We start from the raw sequence: 19,961 nt of genomic DNA, 5'->3' as shown, positions 1-19,961 counted from the left end.
ACTACCAAAGTGTTCGTAAGAATCGTAACTAAATGAGGCCAATGGAGCCCATTATGAATATTTAGGACTATGGGGCCGTCCGCGATGATGGATGCTGTCACATGCCCATTTAATTGCCTAAAATTTTCATGGGACGTGACCGGCAATGATTGTGGTTCAGTGAATCATCTTCACCCACAATCACTCAGCCTTGCATACTTGCATCAAAGTACGCATCTGCCTTCGCTCATAAGACATTGCACAACGGAAGTCTTTTCTTCTTTCTCTCTAACTCTTCATGCCCCCATAAGCATAAGAGGTTCTGCCATGTACTTAATCAATTCTCACACAACATCAGCAACATAATGAACACAAAGAATACTGCAACAAACCCATTTTATTGCACTAAAGGAAGATTACAATACTCGTCCATTACATGGACCAAAACAGGTCATTCACCCTCTTGGTGAATGCCTAAAACACTCTACATTAGTGGTTCTTCTCCCAAACGAACAACACCAACATTATTGATTCCTAAGCTATTCATACTAACTAGGATCAGGCCAAAACTTCTGTCCAACCGCTGCACAAGCCTTGGACAGCCAAGTGTCCAAGTAGTTTCCATAACCGCCACTTCCAACTGCCACCTTTTGTGTTGTCACGCCAACTGATGCCACACTTGTTTTGAACGGTTAGGGATACTCTACTAAGGTTATGAACTCATTTCATAACTCTTCCAACTTGTCTCGCACCTTTGGCACATTTGTGAAGCCAATAACCAACTTATAATCGTCACTTGAGCTGTATCGCACACTCGCTGTGCCATACTGGATTCTGTCATGCACCAACGTTCAGCTCTCTTGGCCCTACATGTTTATTATTCCAAACTCATGCACGGACAATCCTTATGCTTCAAACATCGAGGCCATCTCCTTAAGCTCACTCTAGTTACTCATGCGTCATATATGCTTCACTTCGCCAATTAGCTTGACAACATCAATGCAACTCTTGCATTACCAACTTGTTTGCACTTGTCCAAGCTTTGGCCCTGCCCGGAACTCATGCATAGACCAATCCTTAGTCTATTCTACATTCTTGCATCTTCCTTGAGTTTGGGCCAACTCAATTCCACGGACATGCCAACATGCCGCATGCCAACATGCCAACTCGCATGTTGCATGTTGCATATTGCAATTTTGGCTTTGTCTTTCCTTCTGCTTAATGAAGATTCATTGTGTCGGCCAATAACTTCATTACTTATCCAAATGCATTTACAATGTAGTGCCACCCTTGCACTTCATTGGCCATGCGAGGTTCTACTATCTTAGTGCTTGACAGTCTATACAGCATACCGCTATTATGGCATGCGTTGCGTTATTATGGCTTCGCATTGCACCATTATGGAAAGACTCTGACTTCACCTGCAACTCTGTAACACGTAATCATTATATGCCACTTGCATGACCGTAACAAACCTCTCCCACCTAATCCGTTCAACGCCCTCGTTGAACGCAACCAAGTATAAACTCTATACTTGTTCTCTGGCCTTGTACGCTTCTGAGCCCTTCTCAGAAATCAGCAAAGTTTGCTTGACCTTCAACCTTGCCAAAACTTCTTTGCCTAGTACTTTATGCCATCACTTAGCTTTACTTCCTTGCCATTGATCCTACTGATCTTGAACTTTGTTGTTGCGTCGCGACCGCTTTCAACTCCATCTCAAATCATATATCAACACCCAAATGCAAACTTGAAATTCCTCTTGTCAATTCCCTGAATTAGGCTTGAATTTCACTTGAATCATCTGCGCCTAAGTACACACAAGAAATGATTCTTCCCAACTGATCACAATGATCATTACCATAGTCTTTTGCCTTCATTCTACGACTTTAGTTGCACCACGCAACATAACAGGACTTATACAAAACTTGGCCTCATTCTTCAATCATATGCGCCTACGCCAAATCATGCCATGCCTTAAGGTATGCACTTTATGACTTCACCCCACTCTTAGTATGCGCCACAATCTATAGCCTTTGTTGCACCTTGCAAACATCAACACTTTGACTAGATTTGGCCTCCAAATCATGTTGCAATCTTCACCTTCTTGGATTTACATCATTTGTATGCCAAAGAACTTGCACCTTATTTTTATTTGCTTGCATTGTCGCAACATCGCGATTGAAATGCATGACTTTGGTATAGTCATGACTTAGGATACCCTTGACATCAGACCCTCTTTTTAGACCAGGCATCCTCTTCACGCGCCTTTGAAATCAGCACTTTAAGCATCACTTGCTCTTTCAAACTGCTACGCTTTAATGTGGCGGAAAAACAACATCATGTTCTTCCAAACAATGAGTTACTCTTAACTCATTTACTTGATGGACTTACATCTTCATTCTTGCTGCGTTACTCCATGCTATCGATGTCATATTGCACTTCCACATAACTCTCAACAGCAAACTCGACTATGCCACCAGCTCTATTTGCTTCTTTCACTTTCAGCGTCTTCTATTGCATATTTTGGCTTAATATGCTATGTAGCATCTTCCACGCGAACTAGCTTTACTTTGAAAGAAAGAGGCAAGATCTTTCACTTCAAATACCCTCATTCACTACTACCTTACATAGACAGACTTCATTCCAACACCAAGGTCCACTCGACCCAAACTGAAAGTATACTCAAACTTGAGCAAATACTCGCGCCAACTGATTGCAACTTGTAAGACCCAACAAGCCTTGCAATACTGACTTCATATTCGCTTCTAAGCAACAAAGGAAGCGAGACAGCACCTATTGTCCCCAATGTAGCAATTCACTTTACCACATGCACTCTCCCAACTATCAACGTTCTTATGCAACTCCCATAACAAAGCACAATATAATTGACAATTAGTTGAATACTCCTTTTAGACTGATGCTATCATTTTGATTTAGTTTTCATGAAGATTTCTTCAATAATGGACACATGCCATCTTTATGCATCACCACTACTTTGTCCCTCTTTCTCCATGCATCTACAATTTGTCTAACTTGCACTTCTTCACGTATTATGCATTCTGGCCATGCCAAAATCCCATTTGGCGCATGCTACTGTTGCATATATGTTATGCCAATTAGCACCCAAATCTTGACACAAACTTGTGCACCTTTGCACAACTGGAACAGACTTAACTTGGTGATTCTGAGCATCACCATAGAGCTCAGCAAAGTCATATCACTTAATAACTTCCGCGGATAAACACTTTGGACAATTTTAACAAGGCCATAATCCTTGCAAATGAGGCGCCACTGCCTACATTCCATGAAGCAAGAATGCCACATTCTTCTTCAAACTTAGAACTCATTTTTACTGCACATGCACATCTGGCAACTCTTGTCTTTCTCCTTCTCCAAAATCAACTTCAGTAGCAACAATTGTTGATTTGCAGTCGACAAGAACATCCGCTTGTGGTTATGATCAAATGCAGGTGTTTGGACACCCTTGTCCAAGCATATTGATCCCACTCAAGCATACTCCTTGTGCACATCTAGCATCAACGAAGAACTCTTTACAAACGCAAGACCGTGGTGTATCAGTTTTCCCCTAACTTCCGATTCTGTCTTCAGCCTTTCCCTAAGATTTATGCTAGATAAAATTGGCCATCCAATTCTTCCTTCATGGCATCACATTGCCACAAACATGCTGGTTCGCAACCAGACTTTGCATTACCACCAAGGTACATACATTCAAGAGAGATAACTATAATCTTCCATCAACTGGCTACGATGAAAACACCTTCAATTTATCGCATAGACATGTTCTTCATCTACTTTGCCACTGCAAAGGCCATAAACTTCTTTGAGTTCAGAAATTTCCCCTAAAATTCCCATTACTTCTTGTAATGTACTCGCTACTGATAACACCACAAAGATATGCATTCCAAATGCGTAATCTTTGCATACTTGTGAGAAACATGGACTTTAAACACCTGACTTGCATCATAAAGTCAGCATACTCCATAGTTTTATCATGCCATCACTTGAAAACCGGTTTTCAATGATTCTTGCATGTTCGTCTAACACTTTGGGATGGAATTTTGACACCTTTGTCATAAACTTTCATGGCCTGCTGCTACTTCAAGCTTCAAGTTCATTCCATTCGATCTTTCCACACAAGACCAACTTCTTATAGTCTCCATACTAGTGAAACCCAAACAATTCTTCACTGAATTTGACAAACAAATGACACCAACTTGAGTAAAAGAGAGAAAAATCAGCAAACTGTGTCCCCTAACACAACTCTAATACCGGCTGTCACATGCCCATTTAATCGCCTAAAATTTTCATGGGACATGACTGACAATGATTGTGGTTCAGTGAATCATCTTCACCCACAATCACTCAGCGTTGCATACTTGCATCAAAGTACGCATCTGCCTTCGCTCATAAGGCATTGCACAACGGAAGTCTTTTCTTCTTTCTCTCTAACTCTTCATGCCCCCATAAGCATAAGAGGTTCTGCCATGTACTTAATCAATTCTCACACAACATCAGCAACATAATGAACACAAAGAATACTGCAACAAACCCATTTTATTGCACTAAAGGAAGATTACAAAACTCGTCCATTACATGGACCAAAAACAGGCCATTCACCCTCTTGGTGAATGCCTAAAACACTCTCTACATTAGTGGTTCTTCTCCCAAACGAACAACACCAACATTATTGATTCCTAATCTATTTATACTAACTAGGATCATGCCAAAACTTCTGTGCAACCGCTGCACAAGCCTTGGACATCCAAGTGTCCAAGTAGTTTCCATAACCGCCACTTCCAATTGCCACCTTTTGTGTTGTCATGCCAACTGATGCCACACTTGTTTTGAACGGTTAGGGACACTCTACTAAGGTTATGAACTCATTTCATAACCCTTCCAACTTGTCTCGCACCTTTGGCACGCTTGTGAAGCCAATAACCAACTTATAACCGTTACTTGAGCCGTATTGCGCACTCGTTGTGCCATACTGGACTCTGTCTTGCACCAACGTTCATCTCTCTTGGCCCTGCATGTTTATTATTCCAAACTCATGCACGGACAATCCGTATGCTTCATACATCGAGGCCATCTCCTTAAGCTCACTCTAGTTACTCATGCGTCATATATGCTTCACTTCGCCAATTAGCTTGACAACAACAATGCAACTCTTGCATTACCAACTTGTTTGCACTTGTCCAAGCTTTGGCCCTGCCTGGAACTCATGCATAGACCAATCCTTAGTCTATTCTACATGCTTCCGTCGTCCTTGAGTTTGGGCCAACTCAATTCCACGGACATGCCAACATGCCGCATGCCAACATGCCAACTCGCATGTTGCATGTTGCATCTCGCAACTTTGGCTTTGTCTTGCCTTCTGCTTAATGAAGCTTCATTGTGTCGGCCAATAGCTTCATTACTTAGCCAAATGCATTTACAATGTAGTGCCACCCTTGCACTTCATTGGCCCTGCGGGGTTCCACTATCTTAGTGCTCGACAGTCTATACAACATACAGCTATTATGGCCTGCGTTGCGCTATTATGGCTTCGCATTGCACCATTACGGCGGGACTCTGACTTGGCCTGCAACTCTGTAACGCGTAATCATTATACGCCACTTGAATGACCGTAACAGATGAACACCCGTCGAATGCAAATGCCTGACCACCTACCAACTCCGCGTCGAAAAGAACTCAACTGCTTCCTTGGAAAAATGCAAAAAATTGGCAGTGTCTTTTCCGCGTCGAAGCTAACCAAACATGGGTTGAGTGTAAGGTTTCATTTCTCACGCATAAATGGACTGTCCAGATCCTAGTTAGTAAGTTCGCGAATCATTCACGAATTTTTCCGTATCACGAATTTTACCGTCTTATTCGCGTACGTTTGCAACTCCGAACCCAAGTCGCGTATTATGTGGCATTCCCGGATTATTCGCGAACCGTTCACGAATTTTACGTATTCCGAATGATACGTCCGCTTAATTCGCCATAAATTCTTTAGCTTTTACTTTTCAAAGACTCCACTTTTTGGGCTTTACTGCCTTCCGAGCATACACGACCGAATATTAGACGTGTTGTAATTTTTATGAAACAAAAACGACTGAAGAGATTTGAAGGTGAAGGTGAGAGAGATCTCAAACTCACTAACCAAGCATCTAAGCCACCATACGACGTCCTCTTGGATAACTAATGTTGTATATATTATTAATATCATCATATTAAGTTTATTTTTTCTTTAAATAACTCACACATATGCATAAAAATTGGTCTATGAACTTATAAATACAAATTATTTGTTATATATAGATACCGAATTTTCAGAGCCGAACTCACATTTATAAATCGAATTATACACGTACATATGCCATTCCCAATTACTGACGAATCACGTCCCGTTGACCGAATTTTGGACCGACTCTAGATTTTACAAAACCGTATAATACTCGTACGTTTGACGTTCCGTACGTTTTCCGAATCCCGAATTGCTAACTAGGGTCCAGATTAACAGAACAGAACACCCAAAATGCGTTTTTTATTGGGGGATTTAGATACACAGATATTATTAGGTTTTGTCTCTTAGTCTAGGCCGGGGGCTTCCCATTTCGCTGACTAAAACACAAACATCTACAAATTAAGAAAGATCCTTTATATTCCTTCCTTCCCCAGAAATTTTAATCTCGTTTATAGATTCTCTATCTCACGTTGTTCATCCTTAACAACAACAAAGAAGAATATAGTTCGACCTAGCTGATCATAGGTAAGAGAATTTGTTTAATTAGATCAATCTTCATTGTTGTTATAATGGATCTTGCTTATACCTTCACTGCATCATTTTCTGTTTCTGCTGAATATTTCCATTAACTTTCCTATTGAATTGCTTCGTTCTTCCAATAATGATGATCATTATGATGATCCTGTGTATACTGGTTCTGATATTGATTGATTCTTGGATGATAATTGAGGTGTATGATGACTAATTTTAGCGTAATTTGGGGGTTTTAATGGGTAGTGATTAATTAGGTTTCTGTTGAATTTACTGTAATGTTCAAAATTAGTTCCCAAGTCCCTACTAGGAAACATTTGACAATGAGTTACTCATAAGCAATAATACAATTAGAGCTAGGTAGGTGTGAATGTCTGATGAATGACCAGAGAGAGTATATCATCTCGATTATTTAAACTGACACAATCGAAATGGTTAGATTGTCCTGATTAGCTTTCGATGTTCATTTTATACTATTGTGCATCATCATCAATTTGGTTTCTGTTGAATTCTAGAATATGTAACCAATGATGATTCCATGAGGCATTACTATAAAATAACATTTGAGAATGAGTTATTGGGTAAACAACAACAACGACGACATTGTACTGCTAGATAGTCGTAATTAACCCTAATGCTCATTGAGCAGAGAGAAAATACTTGTAATGTTGCAAATGTTTGTTGTTTACAAGCGCACTATTGAGACAGTTAGATAATCTTTCAATGTTCATATTTCAGGATGTATCTCAGAAGGGTTTCTAGATACTCGCGATGTTTTCCTATGTAGTCATTGTTTTGCGCACATGCTCTTGCTAAAATTCTGATAATTTTTATAATTGGCAGCTCCAGGCATCTATTTGTAGATTGTTAAAACAGATCACCTGGTGGAAGTTAATCAGTCTGAATTTTCCAGTGTCTGACTGACACCAGGGTTAAGTATGAGAAATGGAACACTCGATGTTGGTGAATGTTCAAGCTCTGCCTCTACATCGTTAAGTAGTCCACAAGATATTGAGGATGATAAGATGATAGCTGTTGTTCTGTCTGAAGAATATGCTAAATTAGATGGTGTAGCTGCTGCACGCCTTGCTAACTTAGCACCTATTAAGGCATGTTATTACTCATGTTGCATCTGCATTCATAACTATGTTGTCTAATTGTTAATATCTCTGTTAAGTGAATACAAAATCTTGCTTGTGTTCAGTATTGTCATCTTTCAAACTCTTACCATTCGTGATGAATATTGTTGCTTCTTGAGGCCCATCTAGTTTTTAACATCAGATATTTTCAGCATGTTCCACGGATAAATTCATACATACCCAACTTCAGTGACGCGAGTCTGGATCATCAACGACTGCTGCAGAGGTACCTAATTTAACATATAAATCTGGAAGTTAGTAACTAGAATATGAATTCTTCATTGTTGAAGTCTATGATCTTTTGGGCAGAAGCTTTCTCTTAAGCTTGTTTTGATTGCTTCTTAGATTGATTGTTCTGTGAGATTGGCCCCAGAATGACTGGAGATTTTTGTTAAACTACTTAAAAGATGAATTGATGCTATGTAACCTATGTTAATGTTCACCGGTAACAGAAAGATTGGGACAAGTACAAATATAGCCTTCTTCATACCTACATTATTAATCTTTTACAGCTATAACATTAATTATGAATCTTTAGATTGTAATTTTTTCCGGTATCCCCAGAGTGGTTATTTTTTTATATGTAGCATCTACATGATCTCATCTAATATGTACAAAGCGCTTAACCATTTTCTTTCATCACATTCTCCTAGGCTACATGTATATGGTTTATATGAAGTGAAGGTCTCTGGGGATGGAAATTGTCAGGTTTGTAGACTCCAGCCAACATCTTTGAGAAACGTTCAAGGCAAAGCGTCGAAACATTAATATTTTTCAAGTTTGTTAAATCCTTTCTTGTTTTCCACTTTTGCAGTTTCGTGCACTTTCAGACCAAATGTTCAAGTCTCCAGATCATCACAAATTTGTACGAAAAGAGATTATAAAGCAGGTATTTTGTACTGAGCATGTTATACCATTACATTAGTTGTTTTCCTCTCACAATATATATGTGAGGTTTCTCACCTTTCAGACCTTTTTCTTTCCCATTCAGCTTAAAGACAACCGTTCTCTGTATGAAAGCTACGTTCCTATGAAGTATAAACACTATTGCAAGAAAATGGCCAAGTAGGTTTCTTCTGTAGATTATCTTGTGCATGATTTAGTTGCTGTACTTCGTTGATTAAAGTAAGAAGATCTGTATATCCTATTACAGGACCTAATTTCATGCATCATGCAGATCTGGTGAGTGGGGAGACCATTTGACGTTACAAGCAGCAGCCGATAAGGTATACTATTGTTATCCCACAACTTTTCTTGCATAAGTTCATAACATGACGACTTTGTTTTATTTGAAAACTGACCGACCATTGTGTTTAAGGCGAGGTGTACACTGCAGTGTTGGGGTATAATATATGCCGCACTTCTAGTCATACATTATTTTACAACCAGAACACTTAATTAGATGATATAATAGTATATTACTCAAAAAGCAAATATCCGGGGCTTTAATCCCAGTGAAATAAGCGAGTCCAAGATATAAATGATGGGTCTAATTCTACATTCAGGGGTTAGATTGCTTAATTAGGTCTTAACAAAGATCCGGAGATAAAGGCGGCACCTTGGCTGGGTGAGGCGCCTATGCACCAAAACTCTCAATTTTGGCGCCTAAGTGGTGCCTTTACAACATAGCTTACCACCCATTCCATCGAGTAAATTTTTGATGGGGGTGTTTTATGATGGGGACATGGGGGACAAATCATGTCTTGACATGTATTTTTCCAATTAATTGTTTTAACAAATTTTATTACCAGAAAATAAAAAGGATAAAATATCATCAATTAAGATAACCAATATTTTCACCAAAAATACACTTCTTTTATATATTTGGAAACAAAATTTGACGGAATCAATTTATAGCAAAGACACGTGTCAAGACATGATTTGTCCCTCACACCCCCATCATAAAACGTCCCCATCAAATATTTTTCCCCATCATAAAACGCCCCCATGCCCCATCTCACTTTTTATATCCACTTTGAGAAAACTATACATGCATAAGAGATTTAAGGGTCATTTAGTACTTCATACCCTGTCCTTGATAGTAGCATAGGTCTGAAATCTGATTGTGTATCTGCAGTTTGGAGCAAAGATATGTCTTCTAACTTCATTTAGAGATACCTGCTTTATTGAAATCACTCCACGAAACCATGCTCCCAAACGAGGTAAGAACTTAGGCAAGCCATTACTAGTAACCGTACTATTCTTCTCATATGTTGTGTTTCAGGATTTTATATGCTTAAGTTTTCGAATTGTTTTCCTCTGAAAAGTAAAAGTGCCTTCCTCTTGTTTCACTGAAATGATTCCACTGCCTTTAGTGTTAAGTAAATGTTTCTAACAAAGCTTAGATGCAGCAAAGGTGTAACCAATTTTCTTAGAATTCTAGCTTTGTTTGTCCAGAATGGACTAACCAGAGAGGAGGAAGGAGTTTGGTCCGTAAAAGTACCGTAGTTCGCGTTTGCATTTGAACATGTAAACACGATCAAGTATATGAAATTTCACCAAATTTCTTTAGTCCCAAACAAGTTGGGGTAAGCTAGAAAGGAAACACGAGGACTTCCCAAGCGGTCACCCATCTTGGTACTGCACTCGCCGCCCTTTCCTAAGGAAATGGCTGGTTTTCAACCAAACAACACGAGGACTTCCCAAGCGGTCACCCATCTTGGTACTGCTCTCGCCCTCCTTTGGTCTATCGCTGGCTCGCCACGCCTATCACGACCCTATTTTCATAGGGGAATGGCTGTGTTTTTCACCGTTGGCTTGCCACGTGGCCCACGCCAATCACGAACCCTCCTCCTTTATCCTGGCTTGGGACAGGCTGTGCAGAGAAACTACACAGGCGGAGTTTGAGCTGTGTCAGATTATGGGGCAGAATTTACAGGGTACACTAGACTGAAACTAGTTTAAGTAAGGATCCAGTAGCTGATAGGTTAAGTCAATTTGTGGTACTGGGGTACTGCACAAGTGACGAAGTTTTTCAGTGGGCAGGTTTTGGTCCACAAGTCTAAACTGTTATCTAATAGTAGCATTACCTTTGATTGGATGTAGCTTTAATCTGTGTAGTGTAAGTTGGGTTCAGAAGTTAAAGAGATCAGTCTGATTGTATTTACGAGCAAGCACTCATTCTGTTGTTGCAGAAAGCTTTTGTCATGCCCCCACTAACTTTAGTTTTCATTGCAAATGCAGAGCTATGGTTAAGTTTCTGGTCAGAAGTACACTATAACTCGCTATACGAACTGAGGAGTACGTTCTGGACTCAACTTACTAATGTTTCTTTTGTGGTGCCTTGATAAAATAGAAGATTGAAATTAATATTATTCTGGTTAGATACATTTCGTGCTGTCTCAAAATAGTGTTTTTCTTGTTTTTGTACTTTGTAGATGCCCCACTACCTAGCAAGCCAAGGAAGAAGCATTGGTTGTTCTAGTAGTAGTAGTAGGAAAAGAACAAGAAGAAAGGGATTTTTATGATTCAATCATTGATCAATAGGAGGAGAGCCTAGAGAGGTCCTGCAGAGATACTTCCATTGTGCATACTCATCAAGTGCCGTACTGCAATATACTGTATTTGTTTGGTTGTTGTCATTTTTGCTCATTTTATTCATCTTGATTCGTATAAATTGTTTCTTCAACCTTTGTACCATATATATGTTGCTGCCTCGATTGTGTTTTACTTTCTGTAAACACATGAATAATTTTTTTCTAGGGTGCTGGATGAATAAATTTCAAAATACAATGACTTAGAAGAGTTAATTGTACCTTTTATTTTTAAAGCAGTCTATGTTTTCCTAGAGATTGTTTACATCGTAATAGTGTACTCCTGATGTCAATGGACTGAATCAGAATTCAAATACATTGGTTACTTTCAATTATTTATGATCTCAGTTCTCATGTATGTTTTCATTTTCAGTCGCAATCAACCTTTTTCCGCATACTGTAAATAATGCAGAGATTTGTATAAAGTTTTTTTTTTTTGATTAGAGAGATTTGTATAAAGTCGTCTTCCACATGAACTAGTACTGATGGTCCCTCTGTTTTGATGACCGCTATATATTGATCTTTTTTGCCTGGTACATTTTTGTTTTTCTGTTCTTTTCTTTCTTCATAGTGAACTTTTTGTTTTTATGTTGTGTGTTATATTTTTAAGAAAAATAACACAACTTTAGGTTTTTCAAATGATCAAAACCATGTAAATTATTATTGTCGTGAAACAAAATATGTGAAGCCATGAAAAATGAAGTTGTTTATTCGTGTACTCCTCCAAATTTCTCAAAAATTCCATAAAAAATAATCAAACAGCTGGATTTTACAAAAAGTGGTGTGTTCGATTATACCTGAATTGAATTATTGGGCAAATGCTTATGGACTGTAGAAAAGCAAAACTTTGGAGTCTTTTGTTGAATTTGGTGAGACTACTCGGTTGGTGCTGAAAAGGAAGATTTGAAGACGATATCAATTGAGGATTTGAAATGAAACATAACCAACTAAATTAAAGAGAGCCAGTTCAGCGATTTGGCTGTCTAGACTCAACTTGATTCTGTATTTGGGAAGAAAATGGATCAGTGTGGGCATGAGACCTTTCGGTTCTGCATGGATGCATGTGAGGAGATTATATTTGCTGCCCCTTATCCAGCCCAGATGTGACACGGTAACAACAAAACAAAAGAAACGTCCACACAACCCTACAAATTTAAATGTTGACAAAACCTTTTTGAGTATTGATTCAATGAAATAAGCAGCTAATAAAAACAAGATTGGCATGGCCAGTGCCAAGGCCCTCCAAATCTCCGATACATATCTGAGTTTCTGATTTTCAGCGTCTCAGTTTGCCCACTAGCAACCGTAGCCGATGCATTATTGTGTTCCTTCCTTCCTTCAATGACGGTGGCTATTACTGATTTGTGCACATTCCTTTGTTTCCTATTTGATTTCTATCGGGCATATATGGTTGACCGGTTTCTATAGCAGACAAACGAACTAAAGAAAATTAAGGATTCAAAACCAACACTATAGCTAAATGAAAAGGAAATCCTTGTATCAGATTTAGCAGAAATTATTGAGGCAGTTTGTGCATCCATGCAGTAACAAAAAGGTCAAATGTAAATGGGAATTCTTACGTGAAAAAGAAAGACTTGTATGCAAAAACTAAGGAAAAAATGACTAAATACTGATATTCTGAATGGTACTATCAACAGTTCGTAATGCAGACTCGGGAATACAGAAGATGCACGAAAACAGGCCAGAAGCTAGCCACGCCATGATGTACCAAATCATATGATTTGATCACCAACCAGCATGTAGTAATGATGCATGTGCATTAGGTAATAACCAACTCGACATTCGACACCTGGGAGAAGCTGTTAATCAAAATCATGTTATGTGTATGTTATTATTTTTACGGAAAATGGATCATTTGTACCAATATTTTTAAATTACGGTTCAAATGGACGAGTAAAAAATAGTTTGGGTGAAATGACCAAAACGAAAAAATAGCAAGATGAAATTGGGTTCATCTTATCTTAAATTTAAAAAATAGCAAAGATGAAACTGGATACACCCTGTGTAAATTAAAAATAAGAAAAATATTTGAAAATGGGCACGATGAAACTGGTTACATCCTGGCTATTTTTACATTTTTGTCCATTTAAACAGTATAAAAATCTAATTGTCCATTTCATCCAGAAATTGTTGATTTCAGTCTTTTTAACCAATTTTGTGTTATTTTTATCATCCCTGAGTCGGATATGTTGATGATTGATCGGAAAACTATACCGTCGAAGTTGCTGATTGATTAGAGAACAATTTGTGTGACCTTGGTCCTTGGTGAGTAGACTCATCTAAAATCAATCATTCTCATACTTCACTCCATTCAATCTCCACAATATTATTATTTTTATTATACTAATCAATCCAAAAACAAAATTTAATATTATACTAGTAACTAACTAAGATTTCTTCCTACATAGCAGGATTTGTTTTTGTTATATGTGCTGATCTTTCCAACTGTTTTGGGTAAATGCTATCTTAAAAATTAGTTATAAATGTACTTATATATTCTGATGCTGATTTCATAGCAATAAATCACAATAAAGCTGGTAGTGCTAGCTCAAACTAATTATTCAAATAATTTAGTAGATAGAGCAAATGACCATGTGGTGAGGTTTCTAGTCTTAAAGACTAGGCACATGGCCCTTGGGGCTCCTGTCCGCAGCCTCAACCAAACCATTCAGACAGATTTCAATTCTCTCTGATTAATTCTAATCAACCAAATTGTCCCCGTCTTAGTAAGTTGCAGTTTAAAACTGCAAATTATAATGATCAGCTGATGTAAAACGTTGGATACCATGCCGGCCCGGAACATGATTTGCTTTGATATGTGAAATGAACATTCAACGGTAATATGCAAATCTTCGAACTAGCTTAAATACAAAGTTTTTAAAAACTAACACAACGACTTTATCGAGACAAAATCAATTCTTTGACTAATTTCTTAATCTTCTTTTCTTAACCTACATACACACGCGTGTAGCAGGAAAACAAATGTACTGCTAGATAATTATTCGGTCAGTTAGGTATAATAAAATAAACGATGGTAATCGGGTTGTATCGAATCGCGGCCCGCGACCATAAAACATATGCTTTATCATGTGAATTAAAGTCAAGTCTAGTATTGCATAGTACTACTAGCTTAACAATATATTATTACTAGGTTTGATTAACAATATTATCTTCTTTTTAACTTGGTATCATATCATAATTTTAAAAATAAGTGCTCAAAATTTTCATTTCCAATTCAGTTTCACTTGGATTTTAGCCTGTGGATGGATTAAGTAGTCCCAAACAGCAGAAAAATTCACACTAGCTGGCCACATATATTTCATAAAATTTGTTAAAAAGACCAAAATCAATAATTCGTATGTGAAATGGAAAGTTAGATTTTGATACTGTTTAAATGGACAAAAATGTAAAAATAGGCAGGATGTAACCAGTTTCATCGTGACATTTTCAAATATTTCTTCTTATTTTTAATTTACACAGGATGTATCCAGTTTCATCCTTGCTATTTTTTAAATTTAAACTAGGATAAAACCAGTTTCATCCTTACTATTTTTTTTTTGGCCATTTCACCCAAACTATTTTTTAATCGTCCATTTGAACCGTAATTTAAAAATATTTGAACAAATGAGCCATTATCCGAATATATTTTGACTAGTGATGTTTCAAATCGAGTCTGTTTGGTCCAAGTAGACTTTAGAGGAGAGACTTATTCTTAAGATGACAATTTTTAACGTTAAGCTTATAAATAAGACAAATGGATAGTATCACCGTTCATTCAGAAATAACGGTATCTTTCTTTTCCCGATTAGTATTTGGTATATCGGGAAATTTCAACTCAGGTCTCTAATATCATTACCTAATAACTTTACTACTGAATTGAACATGATATAGGGGTAAGCTCATAGTCCTCAAATTTGGCTAGTAAAACGGAAAAGCTGATGGATCCATGGGCATTGCACATCACAGTCCCCACGCCCTCGATTGATAGAGATAAAACAAGAAGGTCGCTTCAAATATATAATCATCGCCTGATAAGCAGAGAACCTAGAATAAAATCCAAATATACTATTACATCCCAAATATAGGTATTGTAGCTGGGCCAAGTACGTAGGACCAATCAATGTAGCAGGACTCGTTGAGTTTAGAACACGTAGGACCATGGAGTTTTAAATGTTCATCAAGACTTAGATGTATACGCATCATGCAGCTGTTACACATACATACATCCAACTAGCTGTCGATGATTTGATTGCATGCACCATTCTGTGGCCACAAGATCATTCACATATTCATTGTTGGGCCAGAGTCCAGATAGATAAGACTTGTACAACGTAACAAAAATCATATTTGCCAAGAAATGAATCCCATTAGCTGAACTAAATCCATTATTTAGTGAATCTTTCGTAGTATTTGGTTTGTATTTTGATGCATGCATGTTTTCTAGTGCTATCAATCTACTGACTGTGGACTGCCCAACAAATTGTCCGCGAAACTATTATTGACTAACAGATTCTAATTTCTAAGTGCTAACTATCATTATGGTCTCTAATACAAGTACTAATAATAGTTATGTTTTATTTTTACTGTATTAGGAAACATGCATGGTGCAGAGATTTAAAGATTTGACTTCATATCCGTGTGAGACCGAAATAGATAATGACTAGAGTTAACAGTAATTAGTTCTAGTCACTCTCATAAGCCCAAAGCCGATGATAATGACTTGAGTCCAAATAGACTGGAAAAAGGAAGGACCATTATGTATGAAAAGAGTATTGGATGAGCCTCTGCCTCTAGCTTAGCTAGGAAATACCATATGGGACCTCATAATCAATGGCAGTAAAGTAGCTACAGTGTTTCATCATCACTGATGCTTCTCCCTCCCCAAGACCTTCCAAGCAGTAACACTCGTGCTAGCTAGCAGCAGCAACAGCAACACCAGCAGTCTAATTCAAAAACTATACATTATTGGACTTCTCCTTCTTTCTTTCTCCATCTAATAAAGAAGAGTACCAAAACATTCCATAATACACTAGATGCACAACAATTACATTTTTTTTTTAATATTCTGAACCAATGAATGACATATAGTGGTACTAAGTTATTATTACAAGATTACAACACCTTTTTTCATAAATTTAAAAAAATTTAAAAAATTAAAAGAAACTCTTTTTCTTTCTTGTCTTTCTTTGCCTATAAAAGTAGTAGCAAACCACACACTTCTCTTCACTCATTCATCACTACTTCCTTCTCTTTCTTTTTCTCATCCTAGTCTTCTTTCTCTGTGGGTAATAAACTAAGAACCAATCTTATTCATAACCATTTTCTTTCTTTCTATGTCTGGCAGGCAAACTAACTTGCTACACTACTTGTTGTATTGTTGCAGATGATGAAAATGGCGTCTCCACAGCTTTTAAGTCTATGCTTGGGTCTCTTGTTTCTGGCTTCTGGAGCATTTGCTGCTGCACCAAGAAGGCCAGTGAGTGTACCCTTCTCAAGGAACTACAAGCCTACATGGGCTTTTGATCACATCAAATACTACAATGGTGGTAACGACATTACTCTCATGCTTGACAAATACACAGGTACTACTAGCTCACTAACCAACAATCCTCAATCAAGTCTCTTCAGATTAAACAAACTGGTTATTTGAGCAATCCTGATTGGTTTTATTTCTTTCTTGGTTAAAGGAACTGGATTTCAATCAAAGGGATCTTACCTGTTTGGTCACTTCAGTATGGATATTAAGATGGTACCAGGAGATTCTGCAGGAACAGTCACCGCTTTCTATGTAAGAAGTAGTCACCATTCTTACATTTCTGGCTAGATATATTTTTTCAGTTTGATTTGGTTTCTTATTAATTGGTTATTTTGATTTTTCAGTTGTCATCTAACAACAATGAACACGATGAGATAGACTTTGAGTTTCTGGGAAACAGAACTGGACAACCTTACATTTTACAGACAAATGTCTTCACCGGAGGAACGGGTAACAGGGAACAAAGGATCTTTCTCTGGTTTGACCCAACCAAAGATTTCCATTCCTACTCCGTTTTGTGGAACCTTTACCAGATTGTGTAAGTATTCCTTCCTTAGTAATTGTTGAGTTGCCCGTTTTATATGTCTATCGTTTTCTAACAAAACCCTTTTGGATAAAACTGCCAGATTCTTTGTGGATAGCGTCCCAATCAGGGTATTCAAGAACGTGAAAGGATCAAAATTCCCATTCAACCAACCTATGAAAATCTACAACAGTCTATGGAATGCAGATGATTGGGCAACAAGGGGTGGGCTCGAGAAGACCGACTGGTCAAAGGCACCATTCATCGCTGCTTACAAAGGTTTCCACATAGACGGCTGTGAGGAATCCGTGACAGCCAAATATTGCAGAACCCAAGGCCAGAAATGGTGGGACCAAAAGGCATTTCAAGATCTTGATGGTATTCAGTACAGGAAATTGGCTGACGTTCGACGAAGATACACCATCTACAACTATTGCACTGACCGAGTCAGATTCCCTACAATGCCCATCGAATGCAAGATCGACAGAGATGTCTAATGTTGCACCATTCAATGCAAAACTCTCTATAAAGCCCGGCCGTAGCTTATCTATAAGGGAATGCTTGATTGTGTATCTTATTATTTGCTTGAGTTGATATTTTTATTTATAAATATGTGTATGTACAAGAAAAGAAATGCAAGCGCATCGAAGGCTGGCCGAGGAGGAGGATTATCATCCATAAGTTGGAATGTACCATTTATTATTTACTATTGTAAAAGCAAGTGTGAGCAGCAAACCATAAAAATTGTTGTTGAGATTTCTTTCTTATTCCATTAATACAATAAATACTTGATTTATTATTAACATCACTTCTTTATCTAGTACAACAACATTACTGCATGTGTTTGATTTGTTATTCTTATTCTCTCCATCCACGACTCAGACAAGTACTTCTCCATCCACAATCATTTATGAGTTCATCTTGTGCTTATCATCGTGTGAACACATAACTCACGATGGCATCCACATGTTCACAGATAATGTTCGCATATAGTTTAATCAATATAAATGATACGTGGCATACATTAAGTCATTCTAGTGGGATGATTCATCGACTCAAAGTCTTCGGGCTCATCCTTGCCTAGTCAAGCAGTAATAACAGAGAATATTCATACAACAGAATAAATAAGAGGGCTAAGCAAGAAGATAAAGACATAATGTAAGTGTTGAATGTAAATAAGACAATGATTTACGTGGTTCAGCACTAAGGCCTACATCCACGGGGTTGGTGTTTCACTATGCTTTGAGAAGTTACAATGGTAGTCAAATGATTTTTAAGTGAGCAACAAAGCTTATTGGGACATGGGGGTTACTTACTCTTCCTATTTCTCTCTCCTAATTTCTCCTCTCACTGCTAAGGATTGGTCGACCCCTTCTCTCTTGGTGGAGGGGGGTATTTATAAGGTTTTTACATGGGGTCCACTTCTGAAGACCGTTGTAACTTTATCGTCTTGTGCTTTGTGATGATTCCGTTGATATCCTCGTGTTTACACGATTCCCCCAGTGCTTAGTGCTTTATCCCGCGGACCTTTCTCTATATCTTCCATAGGCTATTCGACACGTATCCTATCTTTGGGTGTTTAATGCGGGTGGTTGAGCTGTCTGCACGCATCAGAAAGTCGTCTGCTGCCTCTGTCGCGTCCGTGTCAGTTGGACCAACCCCCGCCGTTGATCTTGGATCAATCCCGAGATGGAATAAAGTGAATCCTTGGGCTTGCTCTAGTGCTTCGCAGTGGACCCTCTCTCCAGTGCTCCTTGGTCCTCAGCCGTCGGTTGTACCGGATGGTGATCTTGCATGGATAAGGCGTGTTTCTCAGCTATCCACGTGTGACATCCTAGCTTGATGCTCTGAGCCATGCGTCCTTCACGTGTATCTTTTCGGACAGGTGGCGAGTGATGAAATTATGTGCATACAATTTTTCCCCTTTCTTCTAACTTAGGCGTCAGTTGAAGTTAGAAGAAAACCACGATCGCATATATTTTCTCCCTCTCTTCAATAACTTCCCCTAGATTTTAGGGCACGTTTCCCACGCCTTGCAATAACTTCCCGCATTAAATCCTCCTTGGGTGATGAGACGGTTTCTATTCCTTTAGTGTTATAAATAGGAGATAGAATGTTAAAAGTTTGAAATAAATTTCATTCCTTCATTCTCTTGTCAGTTCATAATTCTTTATTTCTCCTGAACTTTTTCATTTTTTTCTTGTCTTCTTGCCATTGAATTCTGCTGGTGTTGTCGTGAGAGATATCTTCCTTGGACTTTCCAGAGTGCGACAGTTTCTGCTGTTTATCGTCTTCTCACCATCCGCTTCTACTCATATAGCTTTCTGATATAGGTATGAGCTTTTTCTTCGATCTTAATCGCTAGTTCATCTTTTGCTACTGTGTTCTTAGTTTTGTGATGAAGAACAAATATACAAAGTATATATACTTTCCCATGTTCTTCATCACA

At 38.1% G+C, this 19,961-nt stretch overlaps 2 protein-coding genes across 3 annotated transcripts; both read left to right on the top strand.

The window, feature by feature from the left end:
• Positions 1 to 6,560: 6,560 nt before the first annotated feature.
• LOC113281269 (OTU domain-containing protein DDB_G0284757-like) lies at positions 6,561 to 11,686 on the top strand. 2 transcript variants are annotated; one of them, XM_026529969.1, is made up of 10 exons: positions 6,561 to 6,754; positions 7,604 to 7,869; positions 8,052 to 8,125; positions 8,553 to 8,607; positions 8,714 to 8,788; positions 8,891 to 8,964; positions 9,077 to 9,125; positions 9,977 to 10,061; positions 11,083 to 11,139; positions 11,277 to 11,686. In XM_026529969.1, exons 2-10 carry the CDS (start codon positions 7,699 to 7,701, stop codon positions 11,321 to 11,323), a joined length of 687 nt encoding a protein of 228 aa, XP_026385754.1. In that variant the 5' UTR covers positions 6,561 to 6,754; positions 7,604 to 7,698; the 3' UTR covers positions 11,324 to 11,686. The 2 variants fall into 2 exon arrangements, with proteins under 2 accessions (XP_026385754.1, XP_026385755.1); XM_026529970.1 differs by lacking the exon at positions 9,977 to 10,061.
• A 4,897-nt stretch (positions 11,687 to 16,583) lies between these two features.
• Positions 16,584 to 18,320, top strand: LOC113281268 (probable xyloglucan endotransglucosylase/hydrolase protein 5). Its single transcript, XM_026529968.1, has 5 exons — positions 16,584 to 16,738; positions 16,837 to 17,035; positions 17,141 to 17,241; positions 17,334 to 17,527; positions 17,616 to 18,320. The coding sequence occupies exons 2-5, from the start codon at positions 16,837 to 16,839 to the stop codon at positions 18,007 to 18,009; spliced, it is 888 nt and encodes a 295-aa protein (XP_026385753.1). The 5' UTR covers positions 16,584 to 16,738; the 3' UTR covers positions 18,010 to 18,320.
• Positions 18,321 to 19,961: the final 1,641 nt, after the last annotated feature.

The sequence above is a fragment of the Papaver somniferum genome, chromosome 5, assembly GCF_003573695.1.
Source record: "Papaver somniferum cultivar HN1 chromosome 5, ASM357369v1, whole genome shotgun sequence".
Taxonomy (NCBI): domain Eukaryota; kingdom Viridiplantae; phylum Streptophyta; class Magnoliopsida; order Ranunculales; family Papaveraceae; genus Papaver; species Papaver somniferum.
The sequence above is the reverse complement of the archived record's forward strand: the minus strand, read 5'-3'. Positions and strand labels throughout refer to the sequence as shown.

Excerpts from the sequence above, each read along its gene's own strand:
- LOC113281269 (XM_026529969.1), top strand. The coding sequence starts at position 7,699 with ATGAGAAATGGAACACTCGATGTTGGTGAATGTTCAAGCTCTGCCTCT. Across the intron at positions 8,608-8,713 it reads CTGGGGATGGAAATTGTCAG|TTTCGTGCACTTTCAGACCA; the intron begins GTTTGTAGACTC and ends CCACTTTTGCAG. Across the intron at positions 11,140-11,276 it reads CTCGCTATACGAACTGAGGA|ATGCCCCACTACCTAGCAAG; the intron begins GTACGTTCTGGA and ends TGTACTTTGTAG.
- LOC113281268 (XM_026529968.1), top strand. The coding sequence starts at position 16,837 with ATGATGAAAATGGCGTCTCCACAGCTTTTAAGTCTATGCTTGGGTCTC. Across the intron at positions 17,242-17,333 it reads GAACAGTCACCGCTTTCTAT|TTGTCATCTAACAACAATGA; the intron begins GTAAGAAGTAGT and ends TTGATTTTTCAG. Across the intron at positions 17,528-17,615 it reads TGGAACCTTTACCAGATTGT|ATTCTTTGTGGATAGCGTCC; the intron begins GTAAGTATTCCT and ends TAAAACTGCCAG.